At 36.5% G+C, this 22105-nt stretch overlaps 1 protein-coding gene across 8 annotated transcripts in view; it reads left to right on the forward strand.

The window, feature by feature from the left end:
• PTPRZ1 (protein tyrosine phosphatase receptor type Z1) overlaps positions 1-22105 on the forward strand; it is a 133309-nt gene that overhangs the window by 103486 nt on the left and 7718 nt on the right. For 3 of the 8 annotated variants that reach the window (XM_071423731.1, XM_071423735.1, XM_071423737.1), the window contains 10 exons: positions 2525-2669; positions 9679-9770; positions 13022-13107; positions 15370-15390; positions 15553-15649; positions 17081-17163; positions 17885-18019; positions 19313-19447; positions 20452-20615; positions 21346-21429. In XM_071423731.1, coding sequence (XP_071279832.1) covers positions 2525-2669; positions 9679-9770; positions 13022-13107; positions 15370-15390; positions 15553-15649; positions 17081-17163; positions 17885-18019; positions 19313-19447; positions 20452-20615; positions 21346-21429 — 1042 coding nt within the window. The remainder of the gene's footprint in view (positions 1-2524; positions 2670-9678; positions 9771-13021; positions 13108-15369; positions 15391-15552; positions 15650-17080; positions 17164-17884; positions 18020-19312; positions 19448-20451; positions 20616-21345; positions 21430-22105) is intronic. The other 5 variants (XM_071423734.1, XM_071423738.1, XM_071423736.1 and 2 more) reach the window with 3 other exon arrangements.

Here is a 22105-nt window from a genome sequence, read left to right on the forward strand (position 1 = left end):
GAATACTAACATGAAAAGGTGGTAAATTGACACTCGATATACTTGGGGCTACAACAATAAGAAAAATAAAAAATAAAGTTAAAAGAGAATAAAAAACATTGAAATTACTAAGAGTCCTAACAAGGTAGGTGTTACAAAACTGAATTAATAAGTGAATTAGTTCACTGGTAAGCAGTTACCACTTTGTGTAAAATACATAACATTCCTTCAAAAATAAGCAAAAATAGCATTAATATTTCAAAAACTATGTTATTAGTATGACTGAGTGTTGCCATAAGGTACTAGAGTTTACGTAATGGGTGTCATTTGAATTTTTATCAATAGTAACTCAAAAAGAATTATACAGTACTGGAGGAGGAGTACAACTGACTTAGTTTGTCTTCTAGATATTATTGAAAGACACTCTACAGTATCATTTCATGTTCATTACTTTTTTCCAACACATGATGCCAAATACTGACTTTAAATAAGCTGAACATTCAATTTCAGCATGTCTAACATGGTCTCCTGTAAATCAAAGACATATTTGCCTAATTAAATTACAAAGAAATGCAGCAAGCACAAAAATTAATCTCTCACCTGAGAACTTACTTATACATTGCAATGGATTTTGCAGAAATTGGTGAAATGTCTTTTCATCGTGACCATTACAGAAAAACATTGTCATTTAAACTTTTCTCAGTCTTGTAGCTGTTGATGCATAATTATGCTTGTTCTGAACTAGGATTTTCTCCTTAAGACCTCTGTGACTACCCAAACTTTTCAACTTCTGTTGAAAAACTAAGTCAAATTAATAGAAAGAAATATGCAAAGGATCCAAACACATCAGTTATTAGAAATCAAAGAAATCTGCTATAGCTGAGACTACCTTTTCAGCTGCCATCATTGGAGTGAATGAAGTAGGCAAGAAACCCTCTGTTACAGGAGAAGCCTGCACTTCATTCCCCATAGGAGGAATCCTAATAGGATATGGTCATGAAGTTTGAAGGAGCATTGTCATCACACAGATAGGATTGGATTTTATGCTGTGAATTAGTCCAGAGTTGGATAAGCAAGTCTGACTGTTTCAAAGGGATCGTTTTGTGCTTTCTCATGCATACACATAGTTTTTCTCTGGAATCAATAGGAAGCACCAATTTTAACCTACTCAACAGAAACTTGGAGATTTTTCAGAAGCAACTTTGTGCCTTCAATTACTTTGCCCATTGAGCTGCAGAATTTAAAGAGAAGTGGTTTATATGGGTGTTAAAGAGTATTTTGAATTTAAACCAAGAAGACATCTGCAAAATTAGAGCCTAGACCTTTTTGCACATAAAGTCCTGAAAGCCTCTAAACTCAAGAAAATGGAAGAAAATAGAGCTGTCTGGAAATCTGTACTGTGTGAAGCCATTTGTTTTTGACATCCTATTTAGAGCATGTAATTTGCTGTCTTTTTTTTCCCCCCTCCAGATTCAACTCCATTCCTTCCTCTCTTTGTGTAAAAGCTTTTCATTCATGTAGAATTGGTCTCTTGAAATCCCAATGGAGTGCAGATGTTTTCTGTACAGCAAAATTCTGCTCTTATACAGAAAATTCATTGCATTAGGACTGTTTGCAAAAGCAGAAAACATTCTAGGGGTTTAATTCTAAAAAGCACAAAAGTGCTTATTTCTGCATTTTCACTCAAATAATGCTCACAGTAAACTGCACAAATTGAAATAAGTCAGTTATTTTACATCAAAGTAACAACTTTGAAATACTTACTTCTTGAGGTATGATCAAAGCTAAAAATAAAGTATTGGTGTTGTCCACCATTGTGTTTCCTTCTTTAATAAAATTATAAAATATTTTGTTTTAATCTTCATACAGATTCCCATGTCCAAATAGTTCTCTCATCCAACAGTATATGGCTCACAGAAATATGAAACCAAAGCAATATCTAAATAATAATTTGAGCACCTGTAAAGATCAAGGTGGGAAATTTAAGTGTGGCTCCAGTATAGTTGAGAGAGGCAATTGGATTCAAAGGAAGCAGGATGTATCTATAAGGGCAGAATGGGCAATGGATAAAAATACAGTAAGCTAAACTGCAATACAGCATGCACATAAAGACTTTTGCAAGATAATTTTTATATTAACCTATTAGCCAGAGAAGTGATTTGCATTATATGACTGACAGTTTAATATCAATTCCAATGCACATTCCAATATTATGTATTCAGATTTCTTAATTCATTTGGCTTTCAGCTAATAAAATAGATTTAAATAAAAAAAACTTTCTTCTGAATTTTAACAACAGTCTGCTATTCTTACAAAGAGAAGTTTCCACTGCTGGAGGGCTGAGTCACATAAGCTTGAACACTTTGCTTTGCCTTCTATCTGCTTATCTTCTGTAAGCTGGTTTGCAAATGTATAAACTTTCTGCGGTACATAGTAAAAAATAGAGGTAAGTGATATTAAGTAGGCTCATTATAAGACACATTCACCTGTGCTGTGCTTTTCTCAGAATTTAAACTTGGACTGTTTCAATTTTCTCTGACTGCAGAGGCAAGTAATATTAGCCATGAGTCTCGTATTGGTCTAGCTGAGAGTCTGGAATCAGAGAAGAAGACAGTTATACCACTTGTGGTCGTATCAGCCCTGACTTTTATCTGTCTAGTGATTCTTGTGGGTATTCTCATTTACTGGAGGTAAGTTGTATTTTGGTTGATCTTTTTTTCAGTTCTAAAGAGGTATGATTTGAAAAATGTGATGGGCATTATTGAGCTGGTTTACAGGAGGGAGACTGGATCATGTCTCTTACCTTTCTTTCATATTGCTCAGTGTCATAAAAATGACAAAATAAAGTGGTTTCTGTCCAAAATACTCAGATGCTTTTTTTTTTTTTTTTTTTTTTTTTTTTTGCAGGGGGTTTAACCACTGCAAATAGTTTATTCCCCTATTGATAGACCTTAGTAAACAATAACTCATGATTGATGCCTAGAAACCAAGTGACTAAACAGAGCACTGGGAAAAACCAGAGGGAAAAGAAAAATAGATATCATGGCATGGGACTATTTATTATCTTTCCAATCTTTTACCCATTAAAAAAGGTAGTTATCAATTTAGAATGAGAATCTATTGTCCTCAACAGGACTATGTAAATAAGCAATTCATATGGCACTGTAGGAGTGTGCTGATGCTCTGTGGAAGACAGAAAGGGGTTAGTTTAATGATACTATAATAGTGTAACTGTTTGAAGATCACTTGCTGAGTAGCTCTCAGGATGCTCTGTGATTAAAAAGTCATTCTACTTCGTGATTCTGACAAACTAAAATTAGCTCTGGTCTTTCAAAGCTTTAGTGGATAACTACAGATGTGTTTCACGTGCACATGTGCTCAGGTTTCCTCATGGATGTGTTTCTCTGTGACTTGATAATTTGATAAGCCAGTAAAAAAAAAAAAAAAGTAGGATAAAGGGAATTGATGGTTATTAGAAGTCATTATAACATAATTAGTAAGAGCGAAAAACTGTGTCCACACTGTGAAATAAAACAGACCAGCTAGCATGGCACAGATCTCTTCCTTACAGCTGAAATTACTTCCCTCAGAGAGGATAAAAAGAGTGGCTGCATTCACATTGCTAACTGGGGATGGCCTCTGCCTTGTGCTAACCCCAAACTGTGTCTTGCATTGTGTGAAATACTGCAAGTTCATTTGGCCTGAACTAAAAATGTAACAGGAATCTTGTTGGCCACATGGCAGTATGTGGCAATGCTCAAGGCTTTGGCACTCTCCCACTGCTTCTAGTTAAAGTCAGTCTTCCTAGGGACATGCCTGCTCAAGCTCTCAAAACCCTTGCACAGCCCTAAGACTTTCTCAAGTGTATAGATTGTCTGGGAGGAAATGCCGTGGTGGGGCCAGAAGGGGGAAATAAGTTGCAAAAACTTCTATTTCAGTGATTGTCAGGAACCTGATCCTGCTTCCACTCTGCTAACACATAAACTAGCAGCCAGGAACAGATTTTGCTCTTACAGTGACTGTACAAAGAATTGGGAAGACAGGCCCAAAAATCTTCTTTCAGATGCCTCCAGAGCTTGTTTCTTCTTCCTTCTTCCCAAATAATCCTGCTTAATCTAAAATGAAAAAAAATGGTGAAGAACCATTAACTTTGGCCCTTTCCAAACTACTGACTACTGTAATCTCTAGGCTGTGATGTCAGGATTATGCTTACTGACTTTTCTTCTAGTCTCCTGACACTAGTTTTCTGTCGGCCTATCAGGGTGTGTCCCACATGGGGACAGAACTCATTCCATCCCTGAACAGACTAGGCTTCAGAAATTGAGCTCAGGCATCCTTTGTTCCAGGCAAGTGTGCTAGTGAGTCAGACAGCCTTTGCCATGATTAAAGACACTTGATTGATGAACCTTGAGAAAGATTTCTTCTGCTTTTCAAGGTAGTAGTTAATTGCCATAATAATTGCAAAAGTCATTTCTTAGTTTATGCTTAGTTGGATAACTCTATTCTCCATCCCAGGATTTCCAGCTAACCACCTGCATTCTGAGAATCTTTTTTTGTCATTCATGTTATGCAACATGATTGTTCATATTCAACTTCCAAAGGGTTTCATCTCTGATGCTGAGCAGTATTTGAAATCTCTTTGCTAAAGAAGGCCATGCATTTAAAGACCCAGATTGTACAATGCAGTTCTAGTAATCCTACACGTTACAAGCTTGTTTTTGTCAAATAACATTGTGTTCATTTTGTATTCTTTCTCTGGGAATGAACAATTCTGTAAAACAGGTCTTTCAAAATGAAACAAAAATCCCGTTAGCAAGAATATCTTCTTGCCTTGAACCTAATCTTTTCTGTATTTCTTGTGTACTACAAAATAAAATATGGAGCTCTTTTATTGTTAATCCTCAAAATTCTCTTGGCATTATGATAACACCAGTAACTATTTCTTATTTCAGGGGAATGTAGCATAAAGACTATGCATTGTAGATAGGACTTTACAGCCCTCTTTCAAAGTTGCTAAAACATTGACCTCTTATTAAAGACTGGAAAAAAATCAAAATATTAACTTCATTGCTAGGTAGATGTCATTAAGCCTGGAAAATATTAGTAGAAACTCTGTAAGATTTTTCTAATGGATTTCGTTTGTTTTGAAATAATTGCTCTTAGATGTTAATGTTCTGGGGGTTTTTTTGCACTTTTTTTCCCCTAATTTGGGCCAATTATTTTCACTTATTAAAGTTCATAAAAACATTTAGGTTTACAAGAAGCTATTCTAAAATTCTTTTGCAATGGTAGTCCAGAAAAACCATTGGTCTATCTCAGCTGGTCACATGAATGAATAATGCTTTGGGTTGCTCCCACTATTAGCTCCTTATTAGAATATTCAAAAGGTGTGTTATTTGGTTTAAAACCAAATAACTACCAAGAGCAACAAGTTCCAGTCTCTCAAGGTTAAAGAAAGGCAAAATTATTTATTTCTTCACTTTAATGATTTGTATCAGAAAAATAATTCTGTACCATCTGTTGTTTGGGTTTTGGTTTTGGGGTTTTTTTAAATGAAATTGTTAATCAGCGCTTGAGGAAATTCCTCAATCTCTTCACTATCTCATTAGGCACAATTTAAATCTTTTTTTGATCGATATTTATTTCTCTGACAGGGATTAAAACTTCTAATGGCAATATTGTCTAAAGATTGAATAATTACCAGTAGGAAAATACACCATTTTTAACTACTCTGGTTTTGTGTATCTTTTTTAATTCAAGCAATTTCAAGCAATGTAATTTTCCTTTCATTTTTTCAGCATGATTAAGATTACAGTGGAATAAACAAGGAGATTCTTTGCCCTGTTTAGTGGCCTTGCTGTCCAGATAGACTTTTTAAAATAGCATTAGAGAGAATTTTCTGTCCGCATCTAGAGTCTATCCATTTCTTTCAGTATCTGTCTACTTTCTGAGTTCTTGCAGCAGAGATGTGGCAGGGATATCTGAATGTACTTGCTCTCTTCTTTTCTTGATGGCTTCATTATTACTATTTTGGGTAATTATTCATATTTGTGCATATCAGCTTTCATAATGTTTATTGTAGGAAGAGCTTGGAGAATAGTAACATGGTAACAGCTATTAGTGGACCTTGTACCATTCAAAATTCTTTTTCAACAAACATATGTGAATTGTGGTAAAAGACCAGCTCTGAGTACATGAACTACAAACTGCTAATGCACTTCCAGGTCTATTTGCATCTGTAGACATCCCGAGTATCAGCTGCCTGTCATGCAGCCTGTTAGACATTTCATGATAACAACACTTCAGAAATTACCAACCTGATGACAGACAACACCCTGAGTAGCTATTTGAATTTTAAATTTCCTCTACCACCTTGTATAATTTGAACCATACCTGTCAGAGAATGTTCATTTTCTTAGCTATGGTTTGAACTAATGCCTTGAGTCCTATGATAAGTTTATGGGAACAGAGTCGAGAACCTTCTGTGAGGATCATTAAGCTTGGACATGCAGAAGCACTTAAGCCAGATTTAAATATACAGAGGCCACACTCATCCATCCATAAAGGAAAAGCTTTTCAACAGTGTGCCATGTCATAAATAAAAGTCTTAATAAAATAGTACAATATATTACAATTAAAATTCCACTTGTCAAACACATAAAATTAATTGCAGCTATTTATAAAATGAATAATTAATATCCATTGAGGATCGACTTATAGATCCTTTGGTTTCACCACATCTTTAAATTAAATCTTTAAAAATCTATACATTTTAAAAAAATCTAGTAATTGTTTGAGAATACCGACTGGCAGATAATCCTCGAGCTCAAAAGACACTGAAGTTTTCAGAGAAAGAAAAATCATGCCTCTAAGACCACTCTGCATGAGCAGGAGAAGCACAAACACATCCTGTCTCATGGCTCTGACTTGCAGAGCTCAGCTCCCTCCCCGGGCAGGATCCCTCTGCACCCACACCCAGTCCCATGAGCACAGGGGCTGTGCTCCCTGCCAGCCTCAGCGCCAGTCCCAGCCCACCTCCAGCACTCCCTGCCCCAGGGCACAAGCAGGGGCCCAAATGCTTGGAAATCTGTGTCCCCCACAGTCTGAGGCTTTGTCTTGTAGGCTCATGTAGCTGCCATTGAAGTGTTCATTCAGATCCAGTATCCCTCCTGTCAGACTGAAGGGCTGCTGCTGCTGCTGTACAGATCCAGACACTGTAATTAATTCAGTGGTTTAGCACTGCCCCCATCTATAAAGTGTGTGTTTGAACAAGTGCAGTGTCTAAATTACAAATTACAGTTTTAGGTTGGAGATCTAAGTGCTGAGATGAAAGGTGTAAATTAAATAATCAGGTTATTGAGTGATGGGACCTTTGTCTGGAAGTTTGAAATAGTCATCACTTTTTTCATTAACAACAAGTGATAATTAACAAGATGTGAGTATTAACGTTAGGTTTAGTCATGAAGGCTTTCAGTGCCAATGCAGAAGCAGATGGAGTGCCTATTTATGAGTCTTATTACAGGTTAAGTCACCTGCTATGAATTTGTGTCCCGAATGTGCTAAGAGTGTAATTTATTTTCAGCCACAATTAATTTTTAAAGATTAAAAATACATTGGCTCAGTGAGGGATAATGAGTGTATGGCATAATATGAGGACATTTTAAGTGCAGCTTTAGATGTGAAAGTCATTATGCTAATTAAATTCTTTACAGCTTAATCTTTTCTCAAGCAAATAGATGACAACGTTAGTCCATAAACCTTACATGTGATAGTTGTTCACAAGAAATAGACTTTTGGGGGAAAGACAATTTTTGGGTTTGGAGCTTTCACATCAGACTGCTTGGCATGTTTGGTTGGTGCAGTTTTTAATGAACACAATACAGCATTTGCTGTGCCCAGCAGACAGGGCCAGACTTTCCAAAGTCCAGACTTTCCAAACACTTTCCAAAGTGTTTCATGATTTGAAGACTTGGAGACTTGCCTGCATCTCACAGATATTTCACACACAGTTCTGATACTAACTCTTGAGTTTTATGCTAGCATGGAGACAGCCTCTCTCACCTCAGCAGCCACTAACTCTGATGCTAGAGAGTCTAAAATTTAGAAGGGTGTTCCCAGGTTCCTCCAGAATGGTTCTTGGTCTGCATCTGTAACTGCCATTTCTAAGTGATACCACGTACATAACAGATAGTATTGCTCCAAATATCTCATGCAAAGTCAAAGTTTCTCTGTGAACATCACAAATACACTTTTAGAGAATTCTAGCTGGACTTCAGATTTCATTGTCATGTGAGTTACCAGAACTATTCTGCATGTCTCAGTTTTCTTTTAGGTAGCTGTCTGCTTTTTCTTGTGTTTTAAGAGAATCTGTATTGTACACTGATAGAAAATTCTCAACACATTCTGAGAATATGGGCATGTTTCCCAGAGGCTTAATTCAAATAAGCTTACCAAAGTCTTTATTATCTATAATGGTTCTGGAAAGAATGACAACAGCCACATATTCCCTATCTGTTTCTCAAAGTATCTTCAAAATTCATTTCTGTTTATAACAATTATATGAGGGTTTTTATGACTGCAGCAATACAGGAACAGAATTATGCAGTTTTTATGACTGCAGTGATACAGAATTTAAAATAACAGTGATTACACAAAGTAACAATCATACAATGGCTGCAGCCAACAGATCTGAAGAAGCAGAATCTTGTAAATATAAAATGAGATTAGTATTTTCATGAGGCATATGTTTGTTTTGAAATTTTATGATTATGAATAATATTTCAGAGAGATTAAATGACCCAAAGTTAAGATTGTTATTAGCATGTCTAATCATATGGGGATTTTTTAATTAAAGAGGCTTTGGAATGCTTACAGCAGCAGTTAGTTATTCATTCCTTTGAATAGCTTGAATTCTTAACAGATGCTATTCCTATTATCTTCACATCTGGATTATAGCACAGATACAAATAACATTGTGAGTCATAGTTAAGGTTGGTTCCATTTGCATTCATACTTCAATGTTTTTTGCAACAAAGCTAGCATCTCCTGGAGTTAGAAATCTCCCTGTTTCTGTCTGTCAGCTTTGGGAAGTCCTCCTTGGTTAAGGTGTCCCTCAGTGTTGTGATTACATTATGAAAAGTTGTTTAGCCCCAGTCACAGCAGTTCTAGAGCCACTGTTTTGGCAGTTACATGTTGCTTTTATTGCATTTCCATGTCTGCAGTAGCATCTATCAATGAATTACCAGAACTGATCTCAAACATTGCTCCATCTTCAGGCTAGCATCATCACCTGAAAGGGAACAGTAATTATTTAAGGGAATTTGGATAAGTAAGGAAGACAGTGATGTTTTATGTACTTGGAGTTACACAGCATCTACAGTAGCTCCTGATGCAGAGTTTTTCCTTCAGCTGTCACCATGTCTGATGTGTGCTCTATCTTCTGCTTCTGGTATAGGTAAAGATGCATGAACTATGTATTATGCTGAGGTAATGTAGTATCTTCATGTTGTGTGCATAATTTGGTGATGTGCTGGGGGAATATTTATATTGTAGCAGTTGTATTTGGCACTCCATGAAAATTGGTTTTCAAAACCATGATTTTTCTTTCTGACTCAATAATGCCAGAATTCTAAATCATCTCAGATAATGTTTTGTTGGTTTCTTTTTTTTCAATTTTTTTGTATATTTATTCCTTTCTAGGAAATGTTTCCAGACTGCTCATTTTTATTTAGAAGATAATACATCACCTCGAGTGATTTCTGGTCCCCCAGCTCCAATCTTCCCAGTCTCAGGTATTTCTGGCAACTGTTCTGTGGATCGGTGTTAACTGTTGGAAGATGCTGGTTTATATGTGCCAATAAGAATCCTTCAAATACTATAACATCTGTAAACCAGAGATTTGCAACCTCTTGTACAAATCTGTGTAAACAGTTACACTTGATATTGGCAGACTTGTGTTATTAATGGTCTCTTCTGCAGGTAACTCAGAAGAGAAATATCTTCAGTTTACAGTGTTGCCTCAAGGATACTCTGTGCTTTGTAGCCATCGTAAGTGCAGCCTCGCTAGAGTGGCTGCTCAGGTAGCCATCTGAGCTACACTAAATAGCTCTAGAGAATTACACCAGCCACAGACTCTGTTGTATTTCTGCCTCTAATTGGATTTGTCACCTGTGTATAGAACATGTCCTATTCTTTTTACCAGCAGGATGAGGATGTGCCTCATCTGTCTGCATTTCACTTGCAATTACAGCGTGTTCTTATACTTACGTATTTTACTAGCATAATTACTATGGTATAGCTATGTGAACCTCTCATTAAAATAATATAGAAGTTCAGAATATTATTAGCATCTTCTGATTCTACATCCACCACATTTATTTGGGGAAACTGTTTCCTTTCTTTTCTCAAAGAGTGTCACAGGAGCACATGCAGCCTTCCAATTTTTTCAGTCTGTGTAGAGTGAAATAGATTAATTTCATTCATCTACTTAAACCCAAAATCAATTAATTCTGAAGCAGATCCTAAGCCACATTCTCACCTATGAGACAAGGTTATCTTGTTTCACAAGTAATATTTTTGCAAACTATGCTATTATACAAGGAGATGGATTCTCATGGAATGACAAAAGGAAGAAAATCAGCCCTTGTGTGAATAACTAGTAAACACAAATAAATCCCAAACATTGGGCTTCCATTGTAACTGAATTGTAGACATCTTTAAATGCATCTTGTACGGATTGATGCTATTAGGAGATGATTTATTACTAAATGGTTAAAAAGCAGAACTATGGCATGATTTCAGAAAACATGATTGTATAAGAATAAGCAGCAATGTTAGGAGATCTCTGCTTTAACTCTCCATCATTAACTGTATTGAACTACAACTGTATCATTTTCTTACAATTTTTTCTGACCAACTCACCTGGGCAGGAAAGTGTGTTCCATTTCATAATTGCATTTACAGTTATTCTGAGTGCCTAAAATGCTTGTTTTGAAACTGGAGGTTTTCCTTCTGAAATGGTGATAAGTACTAAAGAGGAAGTTTTTTTCTCAGTGACTGAAGATAGACAACATATTTTATGGAAAAAGCTGCAAGCACTGATGAAATAGTTTTATTTTGTGTGCAACAGATGTCAAGTGAACAGTTACTGTGTTTTCTATTGCACAAATGTTTCAACGGTATAATTTTAAAATTGCATCTAATTACAGCATAATACTAGAAAAGAGTGTAAGGCAGGAAGAGTGTTTTGCAACTGCTAAGTTTAATTCTTATGGCTGTGACCAAAAGGACACTCCACAGGTCTCATTATATATTAAGTTTTCCTTCCATAGAATTATATGTTAAGTTTTCCTTCCTTTCATTGGCATAGATAGGAGATCTGCAGTTATTCACAGAAAATGCCATGGCTCTTCACAGCACAATTCAAAGATGCATTTAAATAGTAATGAATTACAGGGTAGGATTCAGATCCACTATCAAACTCTAAGTAGTTTGAAGTGATCCTTGCCATCCAGATATAAAATACATTCCTGGGTCCAGAAGTGATTGAATTGGGAGATTTGCACGGGCAAGGAAACAAAACCTAAGATTTGTTTCTCCATTATTATACTCACTCTTTGGGTCATTTACCTTCCCTTTTGGTTTTGTGTTTGCATACCATTAGGATAAACACTTCATGCCAGGTTTCCTCTCCAAAGTGTGAAGATTGTGTTACACACTTGTTCAGCTTCTCTTAGGCTTGACTGGATAAATTCACTTTTTGTATTCAGATCCAGTCATATAAGTGGGAGACCAGATGGATCTTAGTACAAATCAACAAATTCTTGGTAACTGAAAGCTAAAATTATTAGGTGGGCTAAATACTGAACATCTGTTGATGTGAATAACAGGTCCTTGTTCAATGTTTCTGACATTTTGTTCACATATGAAATGGTGATGAAATTACAGATTGTGAAATAAACATATTTTTAAACCATGAAAGGCTTTAAAAAAAAATCCAACAAAATTATTGTTCGGAACCAAATCTCAGTGAAATAATGTCATCCTTTAGCAGATAATTAGCAAACAGATGACTTTGTTTACACAGCATATTTGCAGTAAAGAGAAGATTAAAAGTCCCAAAGGTTTCTGATGTTATTTCTGATGCATAATCTACACAAGTGTTTTTGTATTTGTCTAAAGTAAAATGGAGATGTTACTTTAGTCATATTTATTCCTCAAGAGTGTAGATGTTTTCTTTGTGAGTAGCTAAAAAGTCCTAAACATAAATCTTTCATTTAAAACTTGAAGTATGAATCCTGATGTGAAAATCTGTGGTCAGTACTGCCGTGATCAGACATAAGATTATTATCAATAGGTAATCATAGAATCACAAGGAGAGCTGGGAGAAAATTCGGTATGGAAAGTAGTCACTAATGCAGTAAAAGATGAAAATTAATTCCTCTTTTGGATTCCTCTTTTCTTTTGGATGCCAATGCAAACATGCAAGTGTCAATTAATGTGAAAATACTGGCATAATGCTGTTTTAATTTAGTAGGCTTGGGACTATGGGGCTCCAAGTTCCAGTGCAACACTAATCAGCTGGAGCACCCAGACAACTCTGCCTAATCATTCCTACTTTATCAGTGTTATTCAGAGCTGTGCTCTCTCCTTTTGAACATCTTGCAGGAAAGAGCTAACCCTCCCATGTCTCCTTGAATTCACAGGGAATTTTGTGTGTTCTTCTATTTACAGACAAGCTCAGCATCTTGCAGAATCAGCTCATTGATTTGGGGGGGCTTACAGAAAGAGCAAGACCTAGCAAGGCATTTTCATTATCTTCTTTCCAAATAATAATTTAGAAATGTACAAGTGTTAGGTAACTGTTTTAGAAATGTTAATGGTATCAAAGGATGTTGTGTTTTTTTGGGAGTTCTGTATCCAAAGTTCATGCCAAGAATTTTATTTCAGGATGTTTTGTGGATTGCCTACATATAAACTTCATTATATGTCACTGGCTTTTTATTCTACATAAATATATTTTTTGTCTTTTCCCACCCCTAAGATGATGTTGGAGCAATTCCAATAAAGCATTTTCCCAAACATGTTGCAGATTTACATGCAAGTAATGGTTTTTCTGAAGAATTTGAGGTATGGCTCTATGATGTCATCTTTTTATTAGCACGTTCAAATAATGTTAAGTTTAAATGCCTGCAAACAAAAACTGGGGCAATACATTCTGACTTGGGCACCAGTTTCATGAATGCATGTAAATATGATTGCTTTGATGCATAAAGCCTAGGGAGATTCCTAAAATCAGGACTGGAATACAAATGGGAATGTTTATTATTGTGATAAAATACTGAATAACTGTGTGAATAAACTGTGCAAAGGTAGTGCATTGTATATGGTTTATTAGATATAGTGATAGATCTAAAACTTTTCCAATACTAATGAAAATTGAATTTTGCAGAAGCTACTCATATTTGCTTGTTCCATTTACAGAGAAAATAAAATGGAAGTAATAACGAGTACAAGTGGCAAGATTTCTGATTAACAGGGGAGCTAATGTAGTCTTCATATGTGGTAGTGAAAGTTTTACAGTTCCTTTCCTAAAGTATATGATTCATAAGAGGTATTTCAAAATGTTGAAACATATACTCTAATCATATAATGTTACTATCACCATATGTAATTAATGATCTTCATTGTTTTTCCTACTCGTGTATTGCAATCATTTTAAATATGGATATGTTCTAACTTAATTCACATAAGCATTAAAACCCCAAATACCTAATTAAAGCTGTGCCATTAGCAATTCTTACAAGAGATTTCTAATAAAATCAGTCAGTTGGATGGAAACAAGTATTTTAGCAGATCTATATTAAGGCAAAATATGATAGTAATATTCCTTTTGCAAAAGCAATAATGAAAGTAAAAATTCAGAGTTTTTCATCTTCAGGTTTTACTTTTATTTCCCCAGCCAGTGCATTGTGATCCAGTGGACCAAAAATTCCATGTCCTTCACATAACCTTCTTCATCAGCATTTCTTCTTGAATTCATTTAACATTCAGAATATCCATTTGACTGTGGGACCAAATTTGTAAATACTTGTGAATGTCCAGTTCATATTCATATATTACACATGTGCATATGCACTGATGGAACTGGACTCCAGCTTGACTAGCTATTAATAAGAGCAGATGTTGTATGTAAATACAATGGATACTAAGTTCTTTCGGCATTAGTCAGTGCAGCAATACAGAAATCAGATTGTTCATTCTAAACTGATCTTTTCCTACAATTTTACTTTTCCTAAATTACAGCAGTGATCTAAAGACCAAATATAGTGCATGTCTCTGAGTTACAGCTGCACCATCTGAAACATTTCATGCTAGTTTTAACTATTACCAAAAAAAAATCAGTGCCCTCATCATTTCTTGGAGATCTATTTTGGCTTTATGGACTACTCCAGAAGTAGTGTTCGGTTCTTTTCTCTACTGACAGAGAACTTAGAAGATTGGGAAAAACTGAAATATAGTAATTGTCTTTACAGAGTTAGCATATATTTGAAGAGTACAAGGGTGGTTCCAATTTTATTTTTTGGGGGGTAACAGGTTTGTTTTTTTTCTATTACTACAAAATAACTCTTTTAAATCAAATTTTTAAACTGAAAACCATATTTCCTATATGTATTTAAGTAGATTAAGGTGATTGACATTAAAATTAATTCTAAACAGTGTTGGGAAACACCATTAGTACCTTTAGTGATGGCAATGTATTTGCTGTTTAAAAGTGTGGACCTTATAAATGCTTGAGTTTCCTGTCAGCTAAAGTAATCAATAAAATTAATTAATTTGTGAGTCTTACAGACTTTGTGCCTGTCTTGTCAAGCCTGTCCCTCTCTTTATAAAACTGTTGGCTTCACTGTGAGACCGCTGGCAGCCTGAGTGAGGGCTGTGGCTCTGTCTTTGCCCAGAGTGCTGTGGGGCTGGCTGAACTGCACACAGTCCTGCTCAGTGGAGCTTTTGCAGCTGAATGCAAAGAGAGCAAAAGCATTCCTCAGGGAAACTAATGCATTTATAAGGACACATAAAAATTCCAGTGAACTGTTACATATATAGATAATCTGTCTCAAGTCTGTGATGTTGCTCATATGTACAAGATTTCACTGGCTTAAGATCCAACATTAAAGATAGGAAAAGAGATTCCAGTATTTTAATTGGGAAAATTACCTCTTGTTCCCTTTAGGGGTTATGTCAAAATATTCAGTTTTGTTGTTATTATGGATATATTGCATGACCATAACTGTTTTCCATATAGTAAATGTAATTTATATAAACATTTATCCATTTGTTCTGTGCTGTGGAATTTGATTTTTTTTACTTTTTTTGCATTCATTCCCTCATTAGACACTGAAAGAGTTTTATCAGGTAAGGAATTATTTCACTGCAATTTTTTTAGCAATGAAGTAGTTGTAAAATATCATAGATAACTGGGTATAAGGTTGTGGTTCTTTTCATGCTTGCCTACAGTATTTAAAGACATTTTATGTATCTTAATAGTTACTAAAGTGTGACATACTTTTTTTTCAGGAAATACAGAGCTGTACTGTAGATCTAGGTATTACATCAGACAGCTCTAATCACCCTGACAACAAGAATAAGAATCGATACATAAACATTGTTGCTTGTAAGTAAAGGCCTCACTTGTTGTTTTGTGGGAGAAATCATTTTAAACAAGTACAGATTTATATGTTATTAGCAGGAACAAAAATACTTCTGCACTGAAATCTCCAGCTATTGATCAGCAAAGTGCTCCTTGGAGAGGAGTTGGTATCAGATTTCACATTTCTTTAAGTTAGTCCTCTGACATTCTGCTACTTTGGTGAGCATGTGTTAGCAAGATACATTTGTGTCTTCTGCAATGACCCAAAGGGAGCTGGGAGATTTCATTGTAATGCCATTAGAAAGCCAAAGAAGCTTTGATTGTCAAAATTAATCCATCTTTGCTTTAGAATAATGGTGATTTATTGTCTCTATGAGCTTCAAAATCCCTGGATTTTTTACTGTCAAATATAAACATAAATGTTCTGGCTTTATGTTGTGTTATGCCTGGCAACAATGTAATACAGCAGCTTCATTAGCCAGTACACTTGTTTGCCCATTGCATCACTCTCCCAGATTTTTCTTCTCTGTAACACATCTATTCAGTTTTGTTAATCTCTTTTTCAAGCCATTTCCTCTGGGTTTTTGATGATTTGGTGGCTCAATAGGTTTTTTAACTCTCTACAGCATTTCAACTTTGTTCTGATTACAAGAAAGCTCTAAATTAAATATATCTTCAGCATTCAGTGTCACTAAAGCTTAATTTAAAAAGTCAGAACTGGGTCAGCTGTCGGGGAGAAGACAATATAAACCAGCAACAAGAAATGCCAATCTCTCTGGCTAAAGATGTCTCTAAAGCAACAAAAACTCAGGGATTTTCCTCTGCCACTGTGTTTCATACCTGATCATACAAAAGGTGCTAGCCCAAGAGTTGTTTTATTAAAAAACAGTGCAGAGGCAGCTTAGGGCAGCTGAAGTAGCAAGAATTGTCCTCTATAAGTGACTCAAGTGTAGTTCTGACAATCAGTGCAGGCTACAGAACACTTCAGCTCCCCCTGATGTAGTTACTGCTGACTCTTCAGATGACCAGCATTTTCAAAGTCCATTGCTCTCCAGAGTCCACTCTTTTAAACTGGAATTAAAGTTCCTAAACACTGGTGCCTGCTGTCATTTTGAGACATCCCCCTGTGCAGATTTGGCAGTCATGACACAGGACTTACAGAAGACCTGGACACCTTTACAAGCAGCAGCTAGAGGCCATAGGGGAAGCATGTCATAGTGGCTAAAATGACCCCTGGTACTGCTGTTCAGGCCACTAGATTCTGAATCCCTCCAAACTTTGGGTTAATTTCTTTATTTTTCCACAAATTAGAATTTTTAATCTGATTCTTATCTAAGGAGAGGATGTTTGCATATGCGATTGTTAGTGTATTGTAAAAATGTGTTTCATTATTTTTATGAGAAAGAATGTAATTCTTACCAAAAATTACTTATTTTCTCCCTTGTTTTACTGCAGATGATCATACTAGGGTTAAATTAGCGCAGCTTGCTGAAAAGGATGGAAAACTGACTGATTACATTAATGCAAACTACGTCGATGTAAGTGCTTTTTTCAATCCACTGGCCTATTGATCTGTCAGCCTTTTCTGTAAAAAAATATGTATGGAGATGAATAGATTTAATTCCAAAAAAGTATCCCAATATTACAGATTCTGTTAAAAAACTTTTGTAGTTTAAGTTAAGCCTACAAATTTAAAGCAAAGGTAAAATGCCGATTCTTTCTTGAATCCATCTTGGTATTGTAGCAGCTACAGCTTAACAAGGGGCATTTTTAAAGAAAAAATGTCCTTCACATCTGAGCCATTTTAGAAGTATATCTCATCTGAGTGGTTAATTCTCCCATCTGAGGTAATCTCATGAGAGGAAGATGCCATTTGGCTCAGAGCCTCACCAAGATACCATTACCAGTTTTCATTACATAATTATTTACATGTGAATGATCATAATTCATCTTTTAAACCCCTTTTGCAATGCATGTCTGTGTGTCTCCTAATCACTTTCATGTCAATGTTCTGCCTAAGCATGGGCATTTGAACATACAGATCCTATTTGTTGGACTGATAAACACTGGCCTAACAATTGTATTCCTATGTCATTTGATACCACAGGGTTTCCACAAAGTCAACAGTTAAAAATTTTAAAGCACTTAAAAGTTTTGCAGAGTCTTCAAAAAATACATGAAATGTCATGTACACCTCCCAAACTCCTTTTGCTTATGGACAGTGATTTGACAAGTGTCATTTCTTTTATTTCAATTTAGGGCTACAACAAGCCAAAAGCCTACATTGCAGCTCAAGGGCCTCTAAAATCAACAGCAGAAGATTTCTGGAGAATGATATGGGAACATAACGTGGAAGTTATTGTGATGATAACTAATCTCATTGAGAAAGGAAGGGTATGAGTACTGTTGTTCAGTTTTTACTTCTCTAATGTTGGTAAATCTACCTGTAGCAAACTCCCATCTTTCTTTTTAAAATCTGGTTTAGTCAATTATTGAGCAAAAAGCAATAGTTTGTAGTAGTTGCCTGTACCTGGATTGGCTACAGAAGTTTACAGTTGAGGATTTGTAGCATGAAACTAAAGAAAATATTCAATAAATCTTGAAAATACCATGCTCTAACCACAAAAATAAAAAACGTCTTATACTGAAAGAAAGACTACTTGTATATGATATGAGTGGACAGGCTGTGGGTCTTGTGCCCACATTCTGCTACCAATCTGCTTATCTCCATGCCATCATGCACTTTGTCAGGGTTGCCTTGGACCCTGGAAAGGAGAAGAATGTAGTTCAAGTGAACTTTCCTGGATATTCACTGTCTGCTCCCTGTTAACATCCCCTGGTACTCACAGTTCTTTTCCTACTACATGACTGGAGGTCCATTTGTCCAGTGAGACCAAATGAGGTCAAATCCCACCACAGGGTGTGTTTCTCTGATTATGTGATGGGAGTATACCTGTACCCTGGGGTTACATGAGGGGACATTGCATCTCACTTGCCACACTGGCAGCAATGGCTAAAATGAATGCAAATCTTATCATACAACCTATAAGGCATCTCTCAAGTGATACAGACACAGTAATTTCAGATGAGGGCTGACTGGGAGTACCACTTCATTTGTAACACCATGCTATAAACAAGCACTCTTCTAATACTCCATGAGGAGGATGTATGACTACCCAGCCAAAAGAATGGACATATCACAGCTCTCTCCTGTATATTCTAGCCAAACACAGGCTCACTCATACCCTCTCCTCCAGATACACTCTGCCCATACTATAAACTAATCAGAAGCCACATACGGCTCTACTGACTTGGATGTATTCCTATATTTCCTAGAGATCATGGTTTTTTTCTTTAGGTTTGAGAGTGTCTATAGAATGGAAAATTCCACAATATTGGACCCTTTTAACTCTGATAGTATGATTTAAGACTCTTTTTTTGAGTTTTCCAAATAAAGAGCATCTTTGAACAGCTATCCCTCTACAGCACAAAATAATTGTTATTTGTTCTCCTGCACAGAAGATCGTGTCTATTATAAACTGGGTATATTGACAGTCCCAATATAGTTTCATGCTTTACTCTGCTCTTAAATTTGAACATTTCAGCTTACTAGTTTGACATTTTACAGGTTTTTTTCTCTATTACTTATAGAGAAATTTTCTAACAGAGAAAATTTCTTTCTAACAGAGAAAATGTGACCAGTACTGGCCTGCTGAAGGTAGTGAAGAATATGGGAACTTCTTGGTTACTCAGAAGAGTGTTCATGTCCTTGCCTATTACACTGTGAGGAATTTTACTCTTAGAAACACCAAGATCAAAAAGGTTTGTGACATCCTAAAAACACAAGTATGCAAAAGGAAGTGTTAAAAGATGCTCAGAATATATTTAAGGCAGTTGACAACTCTTTTCTGCTGTATATGTGAAGCTGAATCCTATAGATCTCAGCCAGCCAAGATGCTTGTGAACACAGATAAATGAACTCAGAAAATTTTAGGACCATCAGGGAAAAAGCAGGGATCACATTGGAGAGCTGATGTGGACTTTGACTGCCTGGGTAGCAGGATGATACATTTTCAGAAAGAGAGCAATTTGAAGAAAATGTGGTATGAGTTAAATTATCCACCTAATCTCTCCATTTTTTTTTTTAAAGACAGGTGAATACACACTTTGTTTTATTGTAACCAGAACCAGCATGATCTCAGCTCAGCAGGGTGATGTTAGCTACTTTGAGAATTCTAAAAACTTAATTTATTCCAGCCACATAAATGTCTGAGACATCTAACCTCTCACCCTCCCTGCGTAATTAATACATAATGTTTGGCATTTAATGTCAATTAATTTATTCTGCCTATTTTAGGAACCAATCTCTGAATGAGGTGACTGCTTTCTGAAGGCATCCCTGCCTCTGAGTTCCCATGGAGGGAGGGAGCTTAGAAAAGCAGCCTACACAAGGCTACTTACCTTGTAGATCACTAAAGCTGGGTGAGATGGATCCTACTCTTTCTGTTCACTCAGCAGAGGAGCAGAGTGGCAGGAAGAGCTGGTGACTTTTGAGAGCAGCTGTAATTTGTTACCCTCCAGTGCTCTTAATCTTTCTCTATGGCTTTCTGAGACAGTGTCAGGTCATTTTCCCACTCAGTGGACAAGCTGGTAAGACAGAGCCACTGGTCCTTCCTTCCCCTTCTCTTTGGAGGCTGGAATATTCAGACCCAGATGGCATGCTTGGAACTAAATAGGGATAGCACTAGTTCAACAGCTATCAGGTATGGAAATAAAATGAAGGAAGATGTGGGCTGCTGACATGTGGAATTATTTTTTTGTTGCAGGGCTCTCAGAAAGGGAGGTCCAGTGGCCGCATAGTGACTCAGTACCACTATACCCAGTGGCCTGACATGGGTGTTCCAGAATATTCCCTGCCCGTTCTCACCTTTGTGCGGAAGGCATCGCAGGCGAAGCGCCACGCTGTGGGGCCTGTTGTGGTTCATTGCAGGTGTGCTTTCTAGTGCTGTTAGGTTCACTCCACTTTTGTTTTGCAGAAGAAAAGAATTTCTCAGTGGTGGGTTAAGCAAAATTTCACCCTTGTGTTTAACAATTCCTGATGGAGTAAGATTAACTTCTTAGCTGATATTCTTATCTGATATTTCTCTCCTTCATAAGGCCAACTAATCAATTGTGCCACTTCTGTAAATCTGTAAATCTCCATAAACAAGATGATGCTGCTGCTCTGCACGATGTTCTTTTTTTTTTTTTTTTTTGGCTAAACTGCTTTTACTTCTATTTTTTTCACATTTCTGTACTGCTATCTTGAATGCTATGAGCTTACCAGATACACATGTGGGGATAATTGGTTCATTTCTGCAAATATATTGTTAGGATGCTTTTGGCTCATGCTTTCTTTGGTGCAGGGATACTCTGTAATCCTAAGAGGAGCTCTGTGCACAAGAGAAGACTCTCTCTATTCCTGGCTGAACTACACCTCTGCTGTTTTTAACATTCTCTGGGCTCTAGGAGTCATTTGCAATGGAGGAGCGTTCTGGGGAACGGTTGAGGTCTGCATGTGCCGCAGTGTGCAGGCAGGTGCTCTGTCCGTGCTCTCTGGAACTGGCAGCTCAGGGAAAATTGGTTAAAAAGGGCTTGTAGGGCCTGGAATGACTTCACACTGCCCATGAAGGACCGGGTTATTGTAAAATATATAAGCAGGTTCTGGTTTTCCACTGTAGTACCTCACCTTTGATGGAACATTTGGAAAGAGAACCTCCTCATGAATTCTGTCCTTCTGGAGCTGACACTGAGAAAGCCAACAGGTAAAGTCACCTCACAAATGCTGCAAATGAAGATATTTTATTTGTGGGATGATCTAATCTGACTGACATCTGTTTTTAGCTTGGAAAATGAAAATTCCATATCTTGTTGTTCTGCTGCTATTTACATCCTGGCTGTTCTTGGGAAATTCAAAATTTCAAGTCTGATATTGCTGAGATATTGGCAATACATTAGGAGTCAATTAAATTGAGTTTTTAAGAAGTGAACGGTGGTAAGTTGTGTGGCTTCAGTCAGACTTCTCCCCTGGGTCACAGGTGTAACTCACCTCTGTAGGCAGTTTTGTACAGTTTTTAGCTAAACTGACCACATGCACTATGGAATTTCAAAGGAATCATCTCATGTTTGAAATATAAATTTTATTTATATTTACAGGCTGTATGGAAGACACAAATGATGAGATTCATAAAATTTATTTTAGCTATTTTTATTTGGTACTTTTCATGTTTTGTCTTTCATAACAAGTACAGATGGTGTCTGGTAATCTTTGTACTTCTTTGTGTCTAACAGGGTATTAACAACCTGGACCTTTGGGTTTCATATCATACTTATTTAGACAGTTTATTACAGCAATCTGATCTCAGTCTACCTATGCTGTGTGCCCCCTCTGTGGCAGAAATGAGATGACTGAATTAGCATGTATGGACTGAGCTGGATCTG

This window comes from Agelaius tricolor, unplaced genomic scaffold (assembly GCF_023055355.1).
Source record: "Agelaius tricolor isolate 1412-34295 unplaced genomic scaffold, bAgeTri1.0.p SCAF_3, whole genome shotgun sequence".
NCBI classification, from domain to species: domain Eukaryota; kingdom Metazoa; phylum Chordata; class Aves; order Passeriformes; family Icteridae; genus Agelaius; species Agelaius tricolor.